General features: G+C 35.2%; 1 protein-coding gene across 1 annotated transcript in view; it reads right to left on the minus strand.

Moving 5' to 3' along the window:
- Positions 1-18,574, minus strand: part of COL24A1 (collagen type XXIV alpha 1 chain) — a 392,309-nt gene that overhangs the window by 143,302 nt on the left and 230,433 nt on the right. Inside the window, exons 26-31 of the mRNA XM_060024757.1 lie at positions 18,064-18,117; positions 11,123-11,176; positions 9,786-9,839; positions 2,724-2,777; positions 2,394-2,438; positions 2,231-2,275 (exon numbers count right to left, since the gene is read on the minus strand). Coding sequence (XP_059880740.1) covers positions 2,231-2,275; positions 2,394-2,438; positions 2,724-2,777; positions 9,786-9,839; positions 11,123-11,176; positions 18,064-18,117 — 306 coding nt within the window. The remainder of the gene's footprint in view (positions 1-2,230; positions 2,276-2,393; positions 2,439-2,723; positions 2,778-9,785; positions 9,840-11,122; positions 11,177-18,063; positions 18,118-18,574) is intronic.

Consider the following 18,574-nt stretch of genomic DNA (forward strand, 5'->3'; position numbering starts at 1 on the left):
CAGTATTATCAGGGATAAGAAGTATTACCAGAGATATAGAGGAACATTTTGTAATGATAAAAGGCTCAGTTGATTGGGAAGACATAGTAATCATAATGTGAATACTCTAAAAATAGTTTCAAAATACATAAAGCAAACTCTGACAGAATTAAAGAGAGGCACAGACAAATGCCAAATCATAGTCGGAGAATTTAATACCCTTAACTCATCAACTGAAAGAATACCTAGATAAAAATCAGTAATGTATGAGCTGTTATAGTTTTTATAAGATCTAGAAAACTAAAAAGTTACTCAGGCTTTATCACCTTAATAACACAATGAATCATATCCTTTCTTCTTGATTCGCCCTTTGAGTCAGATATACGTGTGGATGGAAGGCAAGTATAGGAAACAATGTTGGCCCATAGACAAATATACTTCTCCTGTTTATCTGGACTAGCAGAGTACTATATGTGTTACCAATTTCCTTGTAATACCTAGCTTTAGAATTATGACAATTTAGAGATGTATCTTTATTTTACAGATGAAGAAAATATGATCCAGACAGCTAACCAATCTAACCAAGACTATACAGCTATTAGGAGTGTGCACTAGAACAAAGGTCAATCTGATCTCCAGTGTATCTTTCTATTATACAGCACTACCTGCTTGTCGACAGTGCATAAATAATGAGAGATGCTGAGATTACCGTGCAGGATCAAATAAATCTTTGGGGCATCTGGATTTTTTGGATTAATTGATCCAAGCTTCCCTCAGATCTCAAAATTCTCTTTCAGTTCGATCAAGACCGAGGAGATAATGTAGATATAAAGTTAAGTAAACCTCAACAACTAGTATTAACCCATGATCAACTGTCCCTCACTAAGGTAACTTTACTCTTCCGGTAGTCTATGAAACTTGTTTGCCATAAGCTACCGTTACAAAATGGTTCTAGTAACTTTTATTTGATTGAGAAAATCAAATATCAAATTTTACATTTATCCATGCATATCTGATAGGCTGAAAATGAAGGTAAAACTCTAAGGAGTGTCAACAATGTACAAAATGAGTAAGTAATTTTATTTCTCTTGGCCTCAGTTTTCTAAAGTAAGAGGAATGGACCTGATAAATTCCAAATTTCTCCACTCAACTATAACATATTGGTTTTGTATACAGTGTAGCAAAGTGGAAAGAATCTCCAGAAACACCATTTACACTGATATAATAGAAACTTAGATGATGAATATTAATACTCAAGGAATGTTCTTTGGCGATGACGTCAATTAATAATATAATGTCACACACAAGTTCTTTCCCTGGATACAGTCATTTTTCTCTTTTAAGTCTCTGCTACTTTAGGTTTGACCGTTGGTAAATATAATGCTATTATGGGAAACAACCGGCAGGGGGCAGCAGATTTCATAGAGGAACAAGTAAATGCAGTGACATTAGTGATAATTATTACAGCAGCTAAAACATTTTTGTCCTCTCCTTTTCTGACTCTTCGGTTGCAGTATATTTAAATTATGATCTAATTTAATAACTTTAAATTATACATACATATATGACAAATCAAAATGTCATTAAAAATTATGATTACAAATGGAATTAAAAACCCATACATTTAAGCTCATGTGCTCAAAATTATATATATATGTGTAATATATATGTGTGTGTGTATATATTTATTTCTTAAAAAATACACTCTACTCCCCCTCAGTTAGTGATGATAACCACAGAACTTGTGTTCCAGAGAAGAAATTATATAATTCTGAGATTTCTGATGGTAGGAAAATATTTAGCATTATATAGTATTAAAAACTCTTAGAGCAGTGCCATGGGAAAACATGATGACACACATAGCTCCACACTCCAAGGGTGCAAACAACACTCAAGGTGAGTTAAAATGAAACTAGGCAAGAAGCCTCAAAGAAGTTTCTTGTTAGCTTTATTAATATTCTGTCATATTTACATGACATCATACCACTTTATCCTGAAATGGATTTTACAGAAAAACTATGATAGCAGAGGTGAAGTAAAAGTATCAGTTATCACCACCTGTTTATAGATAGGTACAAAAAAGGCCCAGATTGAGTAAGCAATTTGCCTCAATAAAAGACTGACCCAAGGACTGAAGGAGGAAAAGAACTTGTATTCTCTTAGTCTAAAATATTGATTACTAAATAAGAGTTGTATCAGAGAATAAAGTGGATAAAATTTGCTTATAGCTTGGCAATTTTTAATTACTTACTTGTTTCCCTTGAACTCCTCTCTCTCCAGGGTTTCCAGTCTTACCCTACATAAGAAAGAAAATGCCTGGGTCAAGCAACCCCCTCCCCAAATATGAATCACACACCAAGAAAAATGGAAGATATTATATGTTCATCTTTAATGTGAAATATTTTACTACTTACAATAAGACCATAAGGCCCTCTTTTTCCTTGATCTCCTTTTTCACCCTAACAAGAATCAATACCAGGTGAGTTAATCAGAATGTGAATTATGGTCTTATACATACTAACATACACTCACATACCAAAAAATAAGACATCAAATACATAGTTCAATAATAAAAAGAATACATTTCTGTGTGTGTAGTAAAAACTTTATGTATGTTTCATACTTAAACTAAGAAAAAAATTAGAACCATACTTTTATAAGGAAATACATCATTGTTTAGACAGGTAGGACATGTGGGCTCAAAAATATTTCACTGTGTATGAAATGAGAAAATAAGTGATTACCTTGGCACCTTGTATACCTTGTTCTCCTAAGAGACCATCTGGTCCTCTTGGTCCCTAGAGATGGAAAAAATATCTTGTTGTTAATTTTAAATGTTTCTTTTTTACTGTCATGCATCCTTACAAATGGAGACACTGGACTCTTTTTTAGTTGAAAAACTCCTTTTGCTTGTTTCTGTGCCATGGACACAGTAAAGACTACAGCTGAGTATATGGATGGACCCATTGGCATGGGAGAATCAGGCCAGTGTTATCAAGATTTAATGCCAAATAGTAAATCAGATGACCACAAAAACAGCTGATTCAGTTGTTGAGGTAGCTATAGCATAGGTTTGTTACTTGAGTATTTTGTTTATCTTATCCTTTACTCTGCAGAAATCCAGGATTTATTCTAAAAATAACTCTAAATTGACTTTAAAGTGGCTGGTTTGTTTGTCCAAACAGTCTTCCTAAGTTTTATATTTTTGAAATGGAACTCTTCTCATCACTTTATTAGAAAAAGAATGCTGACTGCACTGTTCCCCGCTACGCACCTGCTTGACAGCTGAAAGATGGCAAGGGGCACAGAAAAGGAATAGAAAATGTTGCTGGGAATGTTCATATAAATTTAAAACTTCTCAGCTATGTTGCTATCAATATTAATTCAGTAATTAGTTATGAAGAAGCATTAGTTGCAAAAGTCATTCTCTAATGAAAGAGGACAGTATATGTTCCTTGCCTAATTATAACTGTCCTTGGAAGATCTTGAAGTTCTTTGCAAGGGAATTAATTTAATTCTACAACCATTAACTGAACATATACTGTGAAAAAGGCACTGTATTAAGTGTTATGGGAATCCACATTATGAGATAAGGTAAATTATATAAATAACTATAAAATAGGCAGAGATACTGTGTGTTAAGGGCTAAAGGGATCAAAGGAGGGAGAGAGCTTTCACACGTTTGTAAAGGGAATGAAGATATTATTTTGACAGTCAGAAATCATGCTCTAAAAGAAATTCTAGATGGAGGCATAGTATGAGAAAAGGGTAAAGAAGCACGAAAAAAGATACTTAAGAATGAAAAAACTAGTTTGTTTAGCTGAGCTGGTGATTAGATGGAGTATTTTTTTAGTATTTCTATACAAATAAATAATTGTGAAAAGACTGGGATTTAAAACGTGAAGGACTTGAGTTTATATTTGAATCAATAAGCAATGAGGAAGTGCTGAAGATTTCTATACAAAACAGTGATACAAATCTCCCAATACAACATGCTGATTTGAAGAAGTCCCGTAGGCTTCAATATCTTCTATTGTATCCCATCTGAGGCCAGCTTAGTTTAGCTTTATACTATTAAAAAGCCGCTTACTTCCGGGAAGATCCCACATGCCGCGGAGCAACTAAGCCTGTGCACAAAAACTACTCAGCCTGTGCTCTAGAGCCCGCAAACCACAGCTACTGAGCCCGCAAGCCACAACTACTAAAGCCTGCGCACCTAGAGCCCGTGCTCCGCGACAAGAGAAGCCACCGCAATGAGAAGTCCACGCACTGCAACGAAGAGTAGCCCCTGTTCCGTGCAACTAGAGAAAGCCCACGTGCAGTAGTGAAGACCCAATGAAGCCAAAAATAAATAAACTTGAATAAATAAATTTAAAAAAAAGAAATGAAGGAGAAGGTATCACTACAGACCGCTGAGACATTAAAGGGAAAATAAGGGACTACTATTGATAGAAACAACTCTTCACACATAAATTCTACACCTTTGGGGTAAACTGATCCATTCTTCAAAAGCAAAAACTCAAAACAGGTCAAGGACAAAGAGATTCTTTGCATAACTTTGTATCTATTAAAGAAATTGATTTTGTAAATAAAAACCTTCTGAAATAAAAATCTCCAGACCACCCCCCCCCCAAAAAAAAAGAAAAAAAACAACCCTGCTTACTGTAAACAGGACTCTCTTCCTGGGTGCCCTTAGGGTAAGTGCATACCCTGATCCTCTTGGACACATCCACAGGATTGGAGAGTCACACTCCATGAGGATCTATAGCTCCACTGGGCATACTATAGCTAAAGCCATAGCTCTAGCCTTACAATTTCTGTCTATATTTAAGGTACTCCATGATCTGTCCCCAGTTTACTTTTTGATCCTATTTTCCCATAAAAGACTGCAAAACTAAGTTAAAGTATTAACGTACAGGACCTTGAATGTCAAATTGAGGAGTATGGACTTAATAGATAAGTTACTTTCAAAGTGTGTTGTTGTTCATTCAACAAACATTTACTGAGTGCCAACTATAAGGCCAGGTATTGTTTTAGCCCCAGAGGATACAGTAGGGAGAAGAGACGAATCTCTGAATTTATAAACAAGCAAATAGATATATAAAATTAAAATATAAAATGACTATAGATAGTCAAGTGTAATGAAGAAAAATAAAGGAGGTTAAGGGACTAGAAGGAGTCCAAGGTGGGGGGGCCCACTTTAGATCAGGGTCTGAGAAGGCTCTCTAAAGTGACATGTGGGTAGATCTGAAGGAGCTGAGACTGCAGGCTATGCAAATAACTTGGGGAAGATCATTCTGGCAGGAGAAATAGCAACTGCAAAGGTCCTGAGGTGGGGGCTTCCTTGGAATGTTTGACAATTAAGTAACTGAAGATGGAAAAAAAGAACAATGTTTAAAGGATGACTCTGAAGTTTTAAGTGCAAAGATCCCTCAGGACCTTGCTCCAATAATCACCTTCATCTTATCAGTAACCTGTATTGATTCTCTTTCTCCAGCACCTTCTATGCTTATTTTCTTTTTTCTGCCCTGTAAGAAAACACTTTCCAAATTTTTTTGGAGTAATAACAGAACGTGGCTGAGAAAATATGAAAAGGAATCAGTGGTTAGCATTCTAAAATACCACAGAAAACAAGTAAGATCTAGAAATGTATCCACTGGTAACTAGGCACTTAACTCCTTTGCAACATGAAAGTTCTGACTTTCTTGGATATTTTGTTAGTAAGTAACCAGTGGAATTATGACAGCATTAATATAAAAACAAATTGGAAGTGTAAGCTTGTTTAGGGTAGAAAGGGGGGAAGAGTGGGGAGAAGATAACAATTTTGACTCTAGACAACCAACCACAATGGTAAATCCTCGAAGGCTAATGCTAGAGTTAGAAGTCATTCTGTCTAGGTTTAAAAGTTAGCAGCCATAAGGATAAAGCTTCAAAAGGCCCCCAAACATAGAGTAATAAGTTAAAAAGAATTTTAAAAATTGTTTGGTCCAAAAATGATTGAAAAAGTCTCATTTCTTAGATAAAAATAAGATTAAGTGGTTGCCTAGATATATATGCAGAAAAGGCTGCACTGAGCTCAGGAAGAAAGTCTCATAATTAACTGCCAGTTTCTGCCTCAGCACATAGATCACCCACTGTCAAGGCTGAACTAGTCTAAACCCTGCTTTGTAAGATGAAGCAACTGAAGCTTGCAGATATCAATATAAGTGAGTCACCTGATTCACATAATGTCTAAATACTTTGAATAACTATGCTTTATTAAGTTTATAATAGTTTTTCAAGTGTTAAAAAATAAATAGATGTAATCCTGTTATCAAGTGAATTCAGGCTGAAATAGAGGACGTGAAGTTTAGAAGAAGTTTACAAAATGAATATTAAACACGAGTAAAATGCTGATTGGTATTATAGGTGAAAGGAACTCCCTCCAAAATTAAGGAATACTTTAGTGATAATCACTCATTTTTTAATGTTTTCCATTAAAAAATATTTTTACTTAAAAGTACTTTCACATTTATTATTTCATTTACTAAACCAGGACTAGACAGGGAAAAACGAAAGAGAAGTTTCTGCTCCCACTGTGATGACTAAGGTAACCACATTAAGTTAAAAAAAATGTCTAAGTACAACAATTATATTTAATTAAAGGCTATAAAGCCTGAGGTTGCTAGTTAAAGAGGTTAAGGCTGGCAGAACTCTAGGAAAGTTTGGTTTTCTCTATGCTTCAGTTAAGGGTTGGTTAATTAGCTAAAAGCTTAGCTTTATCATTATCTGCAAGTTTCACTTTGATATTGGTTGTAGAAGTTATCTCTGGAGTTATTCTTTGACTCCTGAGACATAACAACTTCAGGACAAGCTATAAGAAAATTATACAAGCAATATTATAATAGGTACCTAATTGGGTATAAAGTTATTTTTCTAATACCTGCCTTAAAATCTCTACCTATAAAGCTCTTGAAGAATGTATTCTGGTTAAGTTAAAAAAAAAATCTAATCTTTTCTTTATCTGCTTTTGGAAAAGTTAAAGTTGGCTACAGGTAACTCTCTCATCAAACAATCTCAAACTACATGAATATTTTCAGCCAATCCTGTTATTTTTTTCAGTTATATAAGGGGCAGGATTACACAATCTTCATAAAACTAGTTAGAAAAATTTTCATAATACTAAGTTGCTTAGGTTATTTCCTGAGATGGCAGGTATTGTTGCTTGTCTGAGCTTTTGCTATTCTCTGTCAATATTGTATGATACTTTAAAAGCCACTGGACTGTAAGTCATTAAACCGTAAAATCCATGTGGGTTAGATCTAAGCAAAAGTTAACCTTGAATCCTCCATGATAGTAAGAGAGTGTTTGACAGACGGTATTATATCAGTAAATGTTAGATAGATGAATGGCAGATGGATGGATAGGAGAGAAGCAGAAGGACAGGCAGACTCCTTGGGTTGTGGTCCTACCATTCATGATGTTTGCATGTTCACCTATGATAATAGTACAAATCACAGGCAGAACAGCAAGGGCACACAAGCACTAGTTTCATAATGAGAGTTCTTTGTGTGGCCTCCTAGTGCAAATGTGCCTAGCTTCCCCTCCAATGTACTGTGACACAGTTGTGTGTCATAAAGTGTTACAGGTGTGCTGGAAATACTGACTCCCTCAGCCTTTGGGGTAGCAAGGAAGGGCTGGGGCACAGGAATTCCCAGCCAGATACTTTTTTCATTTATCCCTGTGGGCTGGACATATATTCTCATTTTTTGTGAGTGAAAAATATTTGAAAGGATATTTATTATGATCACATCTATAGTGGAGAATAGATTGGAGAATGGATTGATGGGAGAAGAAGATATTAGGTGATAATTAGAATGGAACTTCATAATACTATATTCTTTCCCAAATATTCTGGTCTTTAGTTCTTTTTGATATTCCCAATGTTCACTGGTTATTTGAAATATTCTCCTATAAAGGAAGCACTTTTGCATTAAACAAAGCCCTTATTTCTAAACAAAAAGACCTTGTTTAGAAAATACTGGTGAACTTTACATAATTATGAGAAGCCATTTGGGAACAAATCAGTAAAACGTATTTGGAGGATGAGAGGAAAATAGACACTTGAAGAGGTGAGAATTGAAAACAAAGTGTCAAATCAGAAAAGAGTAATAATTTGCCCAAGGATCACAGGGAGGTTAGAAAACTGCAGAGAATATGAACTTTCCATATGACTTATCAGACAGTACAAGTGGTTCAGAAACATATCTTGCTTAGGTACATGGCTTATGCTGGATAATCAATAAGACCTCAATTACTTAGCTAACCGAAGTAAGTATTTCTGTTTTTTTAAATCTTTCACAAAACTGGTTGAACTTTCCCACTATGAGTAACACAAAGTTGAATAAACACATTTGACCTAACCAAGTACTGAATGCTGGCAGGGTACAGACCACTAAAATGACAGAGTAGAGATCATCTTCCATGAGTTTTTATTTTATTATTTTAAATCTCATTTGGGCTAAAATAGATGTGGCCATCAGGATTATTTATAGACTGTAAATCCATAAGCCAGAAAGGAAAACTGTTTTTCAGAAAAGAAATGACAGTACAGAAAAATTTGCTCTCTTTCTTTAATCTTCACCTAAAACACAGCACATGAAATTAAAGTCGTTATTTATTTATTTTGCCTATTTTCTTTTCTTTTCTTTTCTTTCTTTTGGCCATGCTGCACAGCTTGCAGGATCTTAGTTCCCTGACCAGGGATTGAACCTGGGCCACGGCACTGATAGCACCAAATCCTAACCACTGGACAGCCAGTGAATTCCTAAAGTTGTTATTTTAAACTGAGCCTTTTTCTCCCATTTGCCAACTGGAAAATGGCAGTTTTAAAAAAAAAACAAAACTTTGTTATTTGGAGGCCATGCTTTTAGAATTTTGTAATATTTTCTTCACTAGCTGTAAAAGTCAAGGTAAAGCCAAGGGAGAAAACAGAGTTCTTAAAGCCCACATATTCAAATTAATCAAGGAAAAATACTCTAAAATTCAATAGGGGTATTGAATAAGCATACGGTTTGGAATCAGACACACTAAGGTTTGAATCCTGGTTGTGCCACAGACCTGCGTGTCTACAGTTCATATACTTAAACTCTCTGAGCCCCGTTTTCCTCAACTGTGATATCTGAGATAAATGCCTCTCCTTCCTAGAGTGGTTTTGAGTATTAGGTTAGATGGTATATGTAAAAGTGCCTGGCACGTGACAGGCACGCAATAAATGGTGGTTCTTATTTCTTTAAAGAAAAAAAAAAGGATTTAATGTTTAAAAGACTTAAAGAGTGAAAGGTTTTAATTTAATTCTTATGCATAATTATTAGACAATGATGACATATTACCTCTTATTTACAGTGAATAAACTCTTAGTCATCCTGTGTATTCTTATTCTAATTCTTATCACTCTTATTCTGTCATGCTGTTACTATCCCTTGCTATAGAAGTCTCTTGTGAGTAGAAGAATAATTTAAACATCTTTGTGTTCACAATTCCCCCAAAGAATGAAACTGCAAGTTGGGAATAAGAAAGAAGAATTCTTTGTCAATAAGTGAAATTTCTAAAACACAAAATGGAAAAGTATGGTTTTATAAATACAAATGATTATGAATTACATTTAAATTAATGTAGGCAGGTCATCTAATATAATGAAAACAAGAAAAAAACCAACAACCTCTAAGCATGATCTAGAAGATATAGAGCTATTTTTGCTGAACGCATCACTATTTATGACACCATTTTTTAAAAGGTTAATGCACTTCCTTGATTAGATAACTTACTCTTCGTCCTTTAGGACCTGGACTCCCAGGTGGTCCTCTTGCTCCCACAGGACCCTACATGTTGAAAATTTTAAAATCAGTTATACAATTAACAGGAATGTTACGAGAACAGTAGTTACAACCTTTCTTATGATATGTAATTCTCCTTGGGAATTCTTAAAATAAAATTGATTAGTCTCCTTTAAAAATATGCTTTAATTATTAAACAAATACCATACTACCCTCCCCCAATATTCTGCTTCTGACATACTCTACTATTTGGAGAAATTTAATTTCTAAGTGTTTACACCCTGAAAAAAAATGGGAAGTATTTAATATTCACTGACCACATAGTTTTTAGGATGAGCACATATGGTGGTGGGAGACACAACACATAAGGGAGACACCCACTTAGCCAGTCTGACCAGTCTAATATGCCTGGTCCATCAAAGAAGCAATGGCTACTTTTGCAAGATTTCTTTCTCATTACTCTAGATACTTATGATAATCCCATTACATAAAAATAGAATTTTTTCTGTTACCATGAAAAATGCCACAAAATTTTCCAAATTTACATGCCACAAAAAAATAGCCCTAAAAGAAGATTAAGTTGTTATTTGTTACTAAGTCAAGTACAATGAATTATTTTTATACCCAATGGTCTCCAGTGTTTAGAAGACAATATTTATTTATCTATATAACACAGGTAGATAAAAACAGTGAACTTTCACAGAATCTCAAATCTATTTCTTATCTTACATGAGTAAGAAGATTGGCAACTGTTCCCTAGATCAGTCTTCCTCATTTTAGAAGTCAATGACACATCTATCAGTATGCTGGAAGATTGGGCTTATCTTCGAAACAGAAGCTTCACAAAACAGCATAAACCATTTCTGATAATAGTTCTGCTTAGGGGATCACAAAGGCTGATATTCTTTACATTTAAGTTCACAATAACTTTCAAATTTTAATAAGCAAACTTTCTCTGTAGAGACAAGGCTTCATTATCTTTCTGTAACCACAAATGGAGTTTTTCAAAACTCAGTTTTTGAATAAAGGTATATTTTCCATGAATTTTATCAGTTTGAGAATATGTGGAAATTTCTAAGAACAACATGTTGGAAATTGTGCTTGTGATTTGTTTGTCCAATAGGTCTAAGCTTGATTACTGACTCTGTTTCCTTATATGTGGTTATTCAAAAGAAAGTTTAGATATTTTTTATTTTAGGTTACAGAACTATACTATGAAAAGTGAGCAGTAAATAATAGAGCAAGTAGAAGTGAGGAGGTTCAAGATACCATGATATATTCTAGAGTGTTTTGCATTGACTGGGAAGAGAAGTCTTTTCTATACTTACAGGTAATCCCAGTGGACCCATGGCTCCTGGAGCCCCAGGAGGACCTGGATATCCCTATAATTTAAGCAAAAATATGAAAGACATAAATTCTCCATCACATCTAATTATTTTCATGGAAGACAAACAAGTAAATTATAAATAGTAATTAAAAATGATAATGTGATAAGATCTCCCTCTACTATCCAAGAAGTAAGAGGCCACAGGAAATGTTCCAGAGATAGACAACAGAAATAAAAAAAGTTTACATAGAAGATGGGTACACTTTTATTAGAAACTCTTTGCCTAGAAATGAAATTTGCTAGCCAGAATCACATATTATAACCTACTAAGAAGAGAATATTCATCTCACATCTCTGCAGGTTGTGTTATGCTAAGAATAGATGCATATTATGTTATACAGATTGTGAAACCATATCATTTTCAGATGTCAGGGAATTCAATAATTAAGAAATGTGGGGCTCTCCAGGGGACTCGAAGACCAGCAGCCGTGTGGCTGACTGAGTCTTCGTGCTCTGGCCGGGTGTCAGGCCTGTGCCTCTGAGGTGGGAGAGCCGAGTTCAGGACATTGGTAGAACAGAGACCACCCGGCTCCATGTAATATCGAATGGCAAAAGCTCTCCGAGAGATCTCCATCTCAACGCTAAGACCCAGCTTCACTCAAGGACCAGCAAGCTACGGTGCTGGACACCCTATGCCAAACAACTAGCAAGGCAGGAACATAACCCCACTGATTAGCAGAGAGACTGCTTAAAATCATAATAAGGTCACAGACACCCCAAAACACACCACCGGATATGGTCCTGCCCACCAGAAAGACAAGATCCAGCCTCATTCACCAGAACACAGGCACCAGTCCCCTCCACCAGGAAGCCTACACAAACCACTGAACCAACCTTAGCCACTGGGGAAAGACACCAAAAACAATGGGAACTACAAACCTGCAGCCTGTGAAAAGGAGACCCCAAACACAGAGAGTTAAGCAAAATGAGAAGACAGAAACATACAGCCGATGAAGGAGAAAAGTAAAAATCTCACAGACCAAACAAATGAAGAGGAAACAGGCAATCTACCTGAAAAAGAATTCAGAGTGATGATAGTAAAGATGATCCAAAATCTTGGAAATAGAATGGAGAAAATACAAGAAACATTAAACAAGGACCTAGAAGAACTAAAGAGCAAACAAACAATGATGATCAACAAAATAAATAAATTAAAAATTCTCTAGAAGGAATCAATAGCAGAATAACTCAGGAAGAAGAATGGATAAATGACTTGGGAGGTAAAATAGTGGACATAACTACTGCAGAGCAGAATAAAGAAAAAAGAATGAAAAGAACTGAGGACAGTCTCAGAGACCTCTGGGACAACATTAAATGCACCAATATTTGAATCATAGGAGTGTAAGAGGAAGAGAAAAAGAAAGGGACTGAGAGAATATTTGAAGAGATTATAGTTGAAAAATTCCCTAATATGGGAAAGGAAATAGTCAATCAAGTCCAGGAAGTGCAGAGTGTCCCATACAGGACTAATCCTAGGATAAACATGCGAATACACATATTAACCAAACTATCAAAAATTAAATACAAAGAAAAAATATTAAAGCAGCAAGGGAAAAGCAACAAGTAACATACAAGGGAATGCTCATTAGGTTAACAGCTGATCTTTCAGCAGAAACTCTGAAAGACAGAAGGGAGTGGCAGGACATATTTAAAGTGATGAAAGGGAAAAACCTACAGCCAAGATCTACTCCACTCAGCAAGGATCTCAATCAGATTCAACGGAGAAATTAAAACCTTTACAGACAAGCAAAAGCTAACAGAATTCAGCACCACCAAACCAGCTCTACCACAAATGCTAAAGGAACTTCTCTAGGCAGGAAATACAAGAGAAGGAAAAGACCTACAATAACAAACCCAAAACAATTAAGAAAATGGGAATAGGAATATACATATCGATAACGACCGTAAATGTAATGGATTAAATGCTCCAACCAAACGACATAGACTGGCTGAATGGATACAAAAACAAGAACCATTTATATGCTGTCTAAAAGAGACCCACTTCAGACCTAGGGACACAGACAGACTGAAAGTGAGGGGGTGGAAAAAGATATTCCATACAAATGGAAATCAAAAGAAAGCTGGAATAGCAATACTCATATCAGACAAAATATACTTTAAAATAAAGACTATTACAAGAGACAAAGAAGGACACTATGTAATGATCAAAGGATCAACCCAAGAATAAGATATAACAATTGTAAAAATTTATGCACCCAACATAGGAGCACCTCAATACAAAAGGCAAATGCTAACAGCCATAAAAGGGGAAATCGACATTAACACAATCATAGTTGGGGACTTTAACACCCCAGTTTCACCAATTGACAGATCATCCAAAATGAAAGTAAATAAGGAAACACAAGCTTTAAATGACACATTAAACAAGATGGACTTAATTGATATTTATAGGACATTCCATCCAAAAACAACAAAATTCACTTTCTTCTCAAGTGCTCATGGAACATTCTCCAGGATAGATCGTATCTTGGGTCACAAATCAAGCCTCAGTACATTTAAGAAAACTGAAATCGTTGTCAAGTATCTTTTCTGACCACAATGCTATGAGACTAGATATCAATTACAGGAAAAAATCTGTGAAAAAACAAACACATGGAGGCTAAACAATATGCTATTAAATAACCAAGATATCACTGAAGAAATCAAAGAGGAAGTCAAAAAATACCTAGACACAAATGACAATGAAAACACGACGACCCAAAACCTATAGGAATCAGCAAAAGCAGTTCTAAGAAGGAAGTTTATAGCAATACAATCCTACCTCAAGAAACAAGAAACATCTAAAATAAATAACCTAACCTTACACCTAAAGCAATTAGAGAAAGAAGAGCAAAAACCCCCAAATTAGCAAAAGGAAAGAAATCATAAAGATCAGTTCAGAAATAAATGAAAAAGAAATGAAGGAAACAACAGCAAAGATCAATAAAACTAAAAGCTGGTTCTTTGAAAAGATAAGCAAAATTGATAAACCATTAGCCAGACTGATCAAGAAAAAAAGGGAGAAGACTCAAATCAATAGAATAAGAAATGAAAAAGGAGAAGTAACAACTGACACTGCAGAAATGCAAAGGATCATGAGAGATTACTACAAGCAACTATATGCGAATAAAATGGACAACTTGGAAGAAGTGAATAAATTCTTAGAAAAGCACAACCTTCTGAGACTGAACCAGGAAGAAATACAAAATATAAACAGACTAATCACAAGTACTGAAATTGAGACTGTGATTAAAAATCTTCCAACAAACAAAAGCCTAGGACCAGACGGCTTCACAGGAGAATTCTATCAAACATTTAGAGAAGAGCTAACACCTACCCTTCTTAAACTCTTCCAAAATACAGCAGAGGGAGGAACACTCCCAAACTCATTCTACGAGGCCACCGTCACCGATACCAAAACCAGACAAGGATGTCACACAGAAAGAAAACTACAGGCCAATATCACTAATGAACATGGATGCAAAAATCCTCAACATAATACTAGCAAACACAATCCAACAGCACATGAAAAGGATCATAAACCATGATCAAGTGGGGTTTACCCCAGGAATGCAAGGATTCTTCAATATATGCAAATCAATCAATGTGATAAACCATATTAACAAATTGAAGGAGAAAAACCATATGATCATCTCAATAGATGCAGAAAAAGCTTTCAACAAAATACAACACCTATTTATGATAAAAACCCTCCAGAGAGTAGGCACAGAGGGAACTTACCTCAACATAATAAAGGCCATATATGACAAACCCACAGCCAGCATCATTCTCAGTGGTGAAAAACTGAGACCAATTCCTCTAAGATCAGGAACAAGACAAGGGTGTCCACTCTCACCACTGTTATTCAACATAGTTTTGGAAGTCTTAGCCTCAGCAATCAGAGAAGAAAAAGAAATAAAAGGAATCCAAATCAGAAAAGAAGAAGTTGAGCTGGCACTCTTTGCAGATGACATGATACTATACATAGAGAATCCTAAAGATGCTACCAGAAAACTACTAGAGCTAATCAATGCATTTGGTAAAGTTGCAGGATAAAAAATTAATGCACAGAAATCTCTTGCATTCCTATACACTGATGAAAAATCTGAAAGAGAAAATAAGGAAACACTCCCATTTACCACTGCAACAAAAAGAATAAAATACTTAGGAATAAACCTACCTAAGGAGACAAAAGACCTGCATGCAGAAAAGTATAAGACACTGATGAAAGAAATTAAAGATGATACAAACAGATGGAGAGATATATCATGTTCTTGGATTGGAAGAATCAACATTGTGAAAATGACTATACTACCCAAAGCAATCTACAGATTCAGTGCAATCCCTTTCAAACTACCAATGGCATTTTTTACAGAACCAGAACAAAAAATTTCACAATTTGTATGGAAACACAAAAGACCCCGAGTAGCCAAAGGAATCTGGAGAAAGAAAAACGGAGCTGGAGGAATCAGGCTCCCGGACTTTGGAGTATACTACAAAGCTACAGTAATCAAGACAATATGGTACTGGCACAAAAACGAAATTATAGATCAATGGAACAGGATAGAAAGCCCAAAGGTAAACCCACACACATATGGTCACCTTATTTTTGATAAAGGAGGCAAGAATATACAATAGAGAAAAGACAGCCTCTTCAATTAGTGGTGCTGGGAAAACTGGACAGCTACATGGAAAAGAATGAAATTAGAACATTCCCTAACACCATACATAAAAATTAAGTCAAAATGGATTAAAGACCTAAATGTAAGGTCAGACACTATAAAACTGTTAGAGGAAAACATAGGCAGAACACTCTATGACATAAATCACAGCAAGATCCTTTCTGACCCAACTCCTAGAGAAATGGAAATAAGAACAAAAATAAACAAATGGGACCTAATGAAACTTAGAAGCTTTTGCACAGCAAAGGAAGCCATAAACAAGACGAATAGACAGCCCTCAGAATGGGAGAAAATATTTGCAAATGAAGCAACTGACAAAGGATTAATCTCCAAAATTTACAGGCAGCTCATGCAGCTAAATATCCAAAAAACAAACAACCCAATCCAAAAATGGGCAGAAGACCTAAACAGAAATTTCTCCAAAGAAGACATACAGATGGCCAAGCAGCACATGAAAAGATGCTCAACATCACTGATCATTAGAGAAATGCAAATCAAAACTACAATGAGCTATCACCTCACACAGGTCAGAATGGCCATCATCAAGAAATCGATAAACAATAAATGCTGGAGAGGGTGTGGAGAAAAGGGAACCCTCTTGCACTGTTGGAGGGGATGTAAATTGGTACAGCCACTATGGAGAAAAGTATGGAGGTTCCTTAAAAAACTACAAATAGAACTACCATACGACCTAGCAATCGCTTTACTGGGCATATACCCTGAGAAAACCATAATTCAGAGTCATGTGTCACAATGTTCATTGCTGCACTATTTACAATAGCCAGGACATGGAAGCAACCTAAGTGTCCATCGACAGATGAATGGATAAAGAAGATGTGGCACATATATACAATGGAATATCACTCAGCCATAAAAAGAAATGAAATTGAGTTACTTGCAGTGAGGTGGATGGACTTAGAGTCTGTCATACAGAGTGAAGTAAGTCAAAAAGAAAAAAATCACAAACCATATGCTAACACATATATATGGAATCTTAAAAAAAAAAAAAAGGTTCTGAAGAACCTAGGGGCAGGACAGGAATAAAGATGCAGATGTAGAGAATGGACTTGAGGACACCGAGGGGTTGGAACGGTAAGCTGGGACGAAGTGAGAGAGTGGCGTAGATTTATATATACCACCAAATGTAAAATAGCTAGCTAGTGGGAAGCAGCCGCATAGCACAGAGAGATCAGCTCGGTGCTTTGTGACCACCTAGAGGGGTGGGATAGGGAATGTGGGAGGGACACAAGAGGGAGGGCATATGGGGATATATGTATACATATAGCTGATTCACTTTGTTATAAAGCAGAAACTAACACACCATTGTAAAGCAATTATACTCCAATAAAGATGTTAAAAAATAAAAGAAATGTGAATGTGTACAAATATGTTAGCCTGTCAAATTTCAGAAGGAACACGCCCTTTGTGGTTTAAACATATTCAAATGATTCAGAGAATGCCTTAGGAGTCAATAATTCGTGAAATTAATTAGCCTTATGGGTATATTAAACTTCCCAGTTGACAGCAATTGGAGATAGGTAAAAAAATAATCTTACAGTGCTCTACTCATAATACAGAAGTTAAAACTGAGCAAAAATTTATGTACAATGAATTTGTAGATAGCATTAGGTACACCAGATCCATCACAATATATTTTCTGAAAGCAAGATTCTTTAATTGAAAATAATTGCTCATTTCTATCACATTTAGAAACTTTAATAAATGAAAAACTGCAATCTAGATATAAAATTTATCAGCTATTACTATCTTAAAGATAAAAGAATGTAAGATGAATTCTGCATTCTGCTCTTCCACGTATCAAATAATTACATTGTGACCACAAACTCATGGAAAAGTGGCAATGATGATATATGCCATATAAACTATAAGTTATATAAAAAAAAGTAGAATCCTAATTGAATTTTCTTCTTCATCCACTTAAGCTAACTTAGGATGGTTTAATTCTTCTCTTAAAACTATAGGCTCATTAGACCTAGCCATGTGAGTTGCATGCTTTTCAGTGCCAATCAGCATTCTGAATGGTAAACTGTTTAGAGTAGAAGAAAATTCTAATGGAAATTTACCACAAAATAGCATTTTTCACTTACTTAAAACTTCATTCAAGGCAATTCCACCTTTGGAATGCCTTAACTTTATTATGTTCTTTGGACACATATCTTTCAAATCACTGAGCTCTTACCATAACGCCCTTTTCCCCCTGGGGACCTAATGGCCCTGGATTTCCACGTTCTCCCTTTTAAAACAAAGACAAAATAAAAACATTGAGGCATGTTAATTAGTCATGAATGAGCTAAGCCTAGACAGGAAACTCATCCTAATTTTCAGTAATTTTTAAAATTACAAATTTTGCATTTTTACCCTAAAGTTGCTAGACTTTTAATAAAAGTTCTCTTAAGATACTCTTTAAGGGATAAAATACTAAAAAGTCTTATTAAAATGATGAAAATAGAAATTATGAATAATCAAGATTTAAAATTGATCATGCATCGTATTCTAGTTTTGCAAGTAGAAATTCTTATAATTTTGAGACATATAAAATATAAGAACTGTAAAAGTATGAAAGCATATTGTAAAAATTAAGTGTATAACCATTGAACAAAATTTTATTTCTGTAATCTGTCCATCACAATTAAGCATAATCATGATAATCACATATGCCACAGCAGATTAAAGGTCTAAACTGATTTACA

This window comes from Delphinus delphis, chromosome 1 (genome assembly GCF_949987515.2).
Source record: "Delphinus delphis chromosome 1, mDelDel1.2, whole genome shotgun sequence".
NCBI lineage: Eukaryota > Metazoa > Chordata > Mammalia > Artiodactyla > Delphinidae > Delphinus > Delphinus delphis.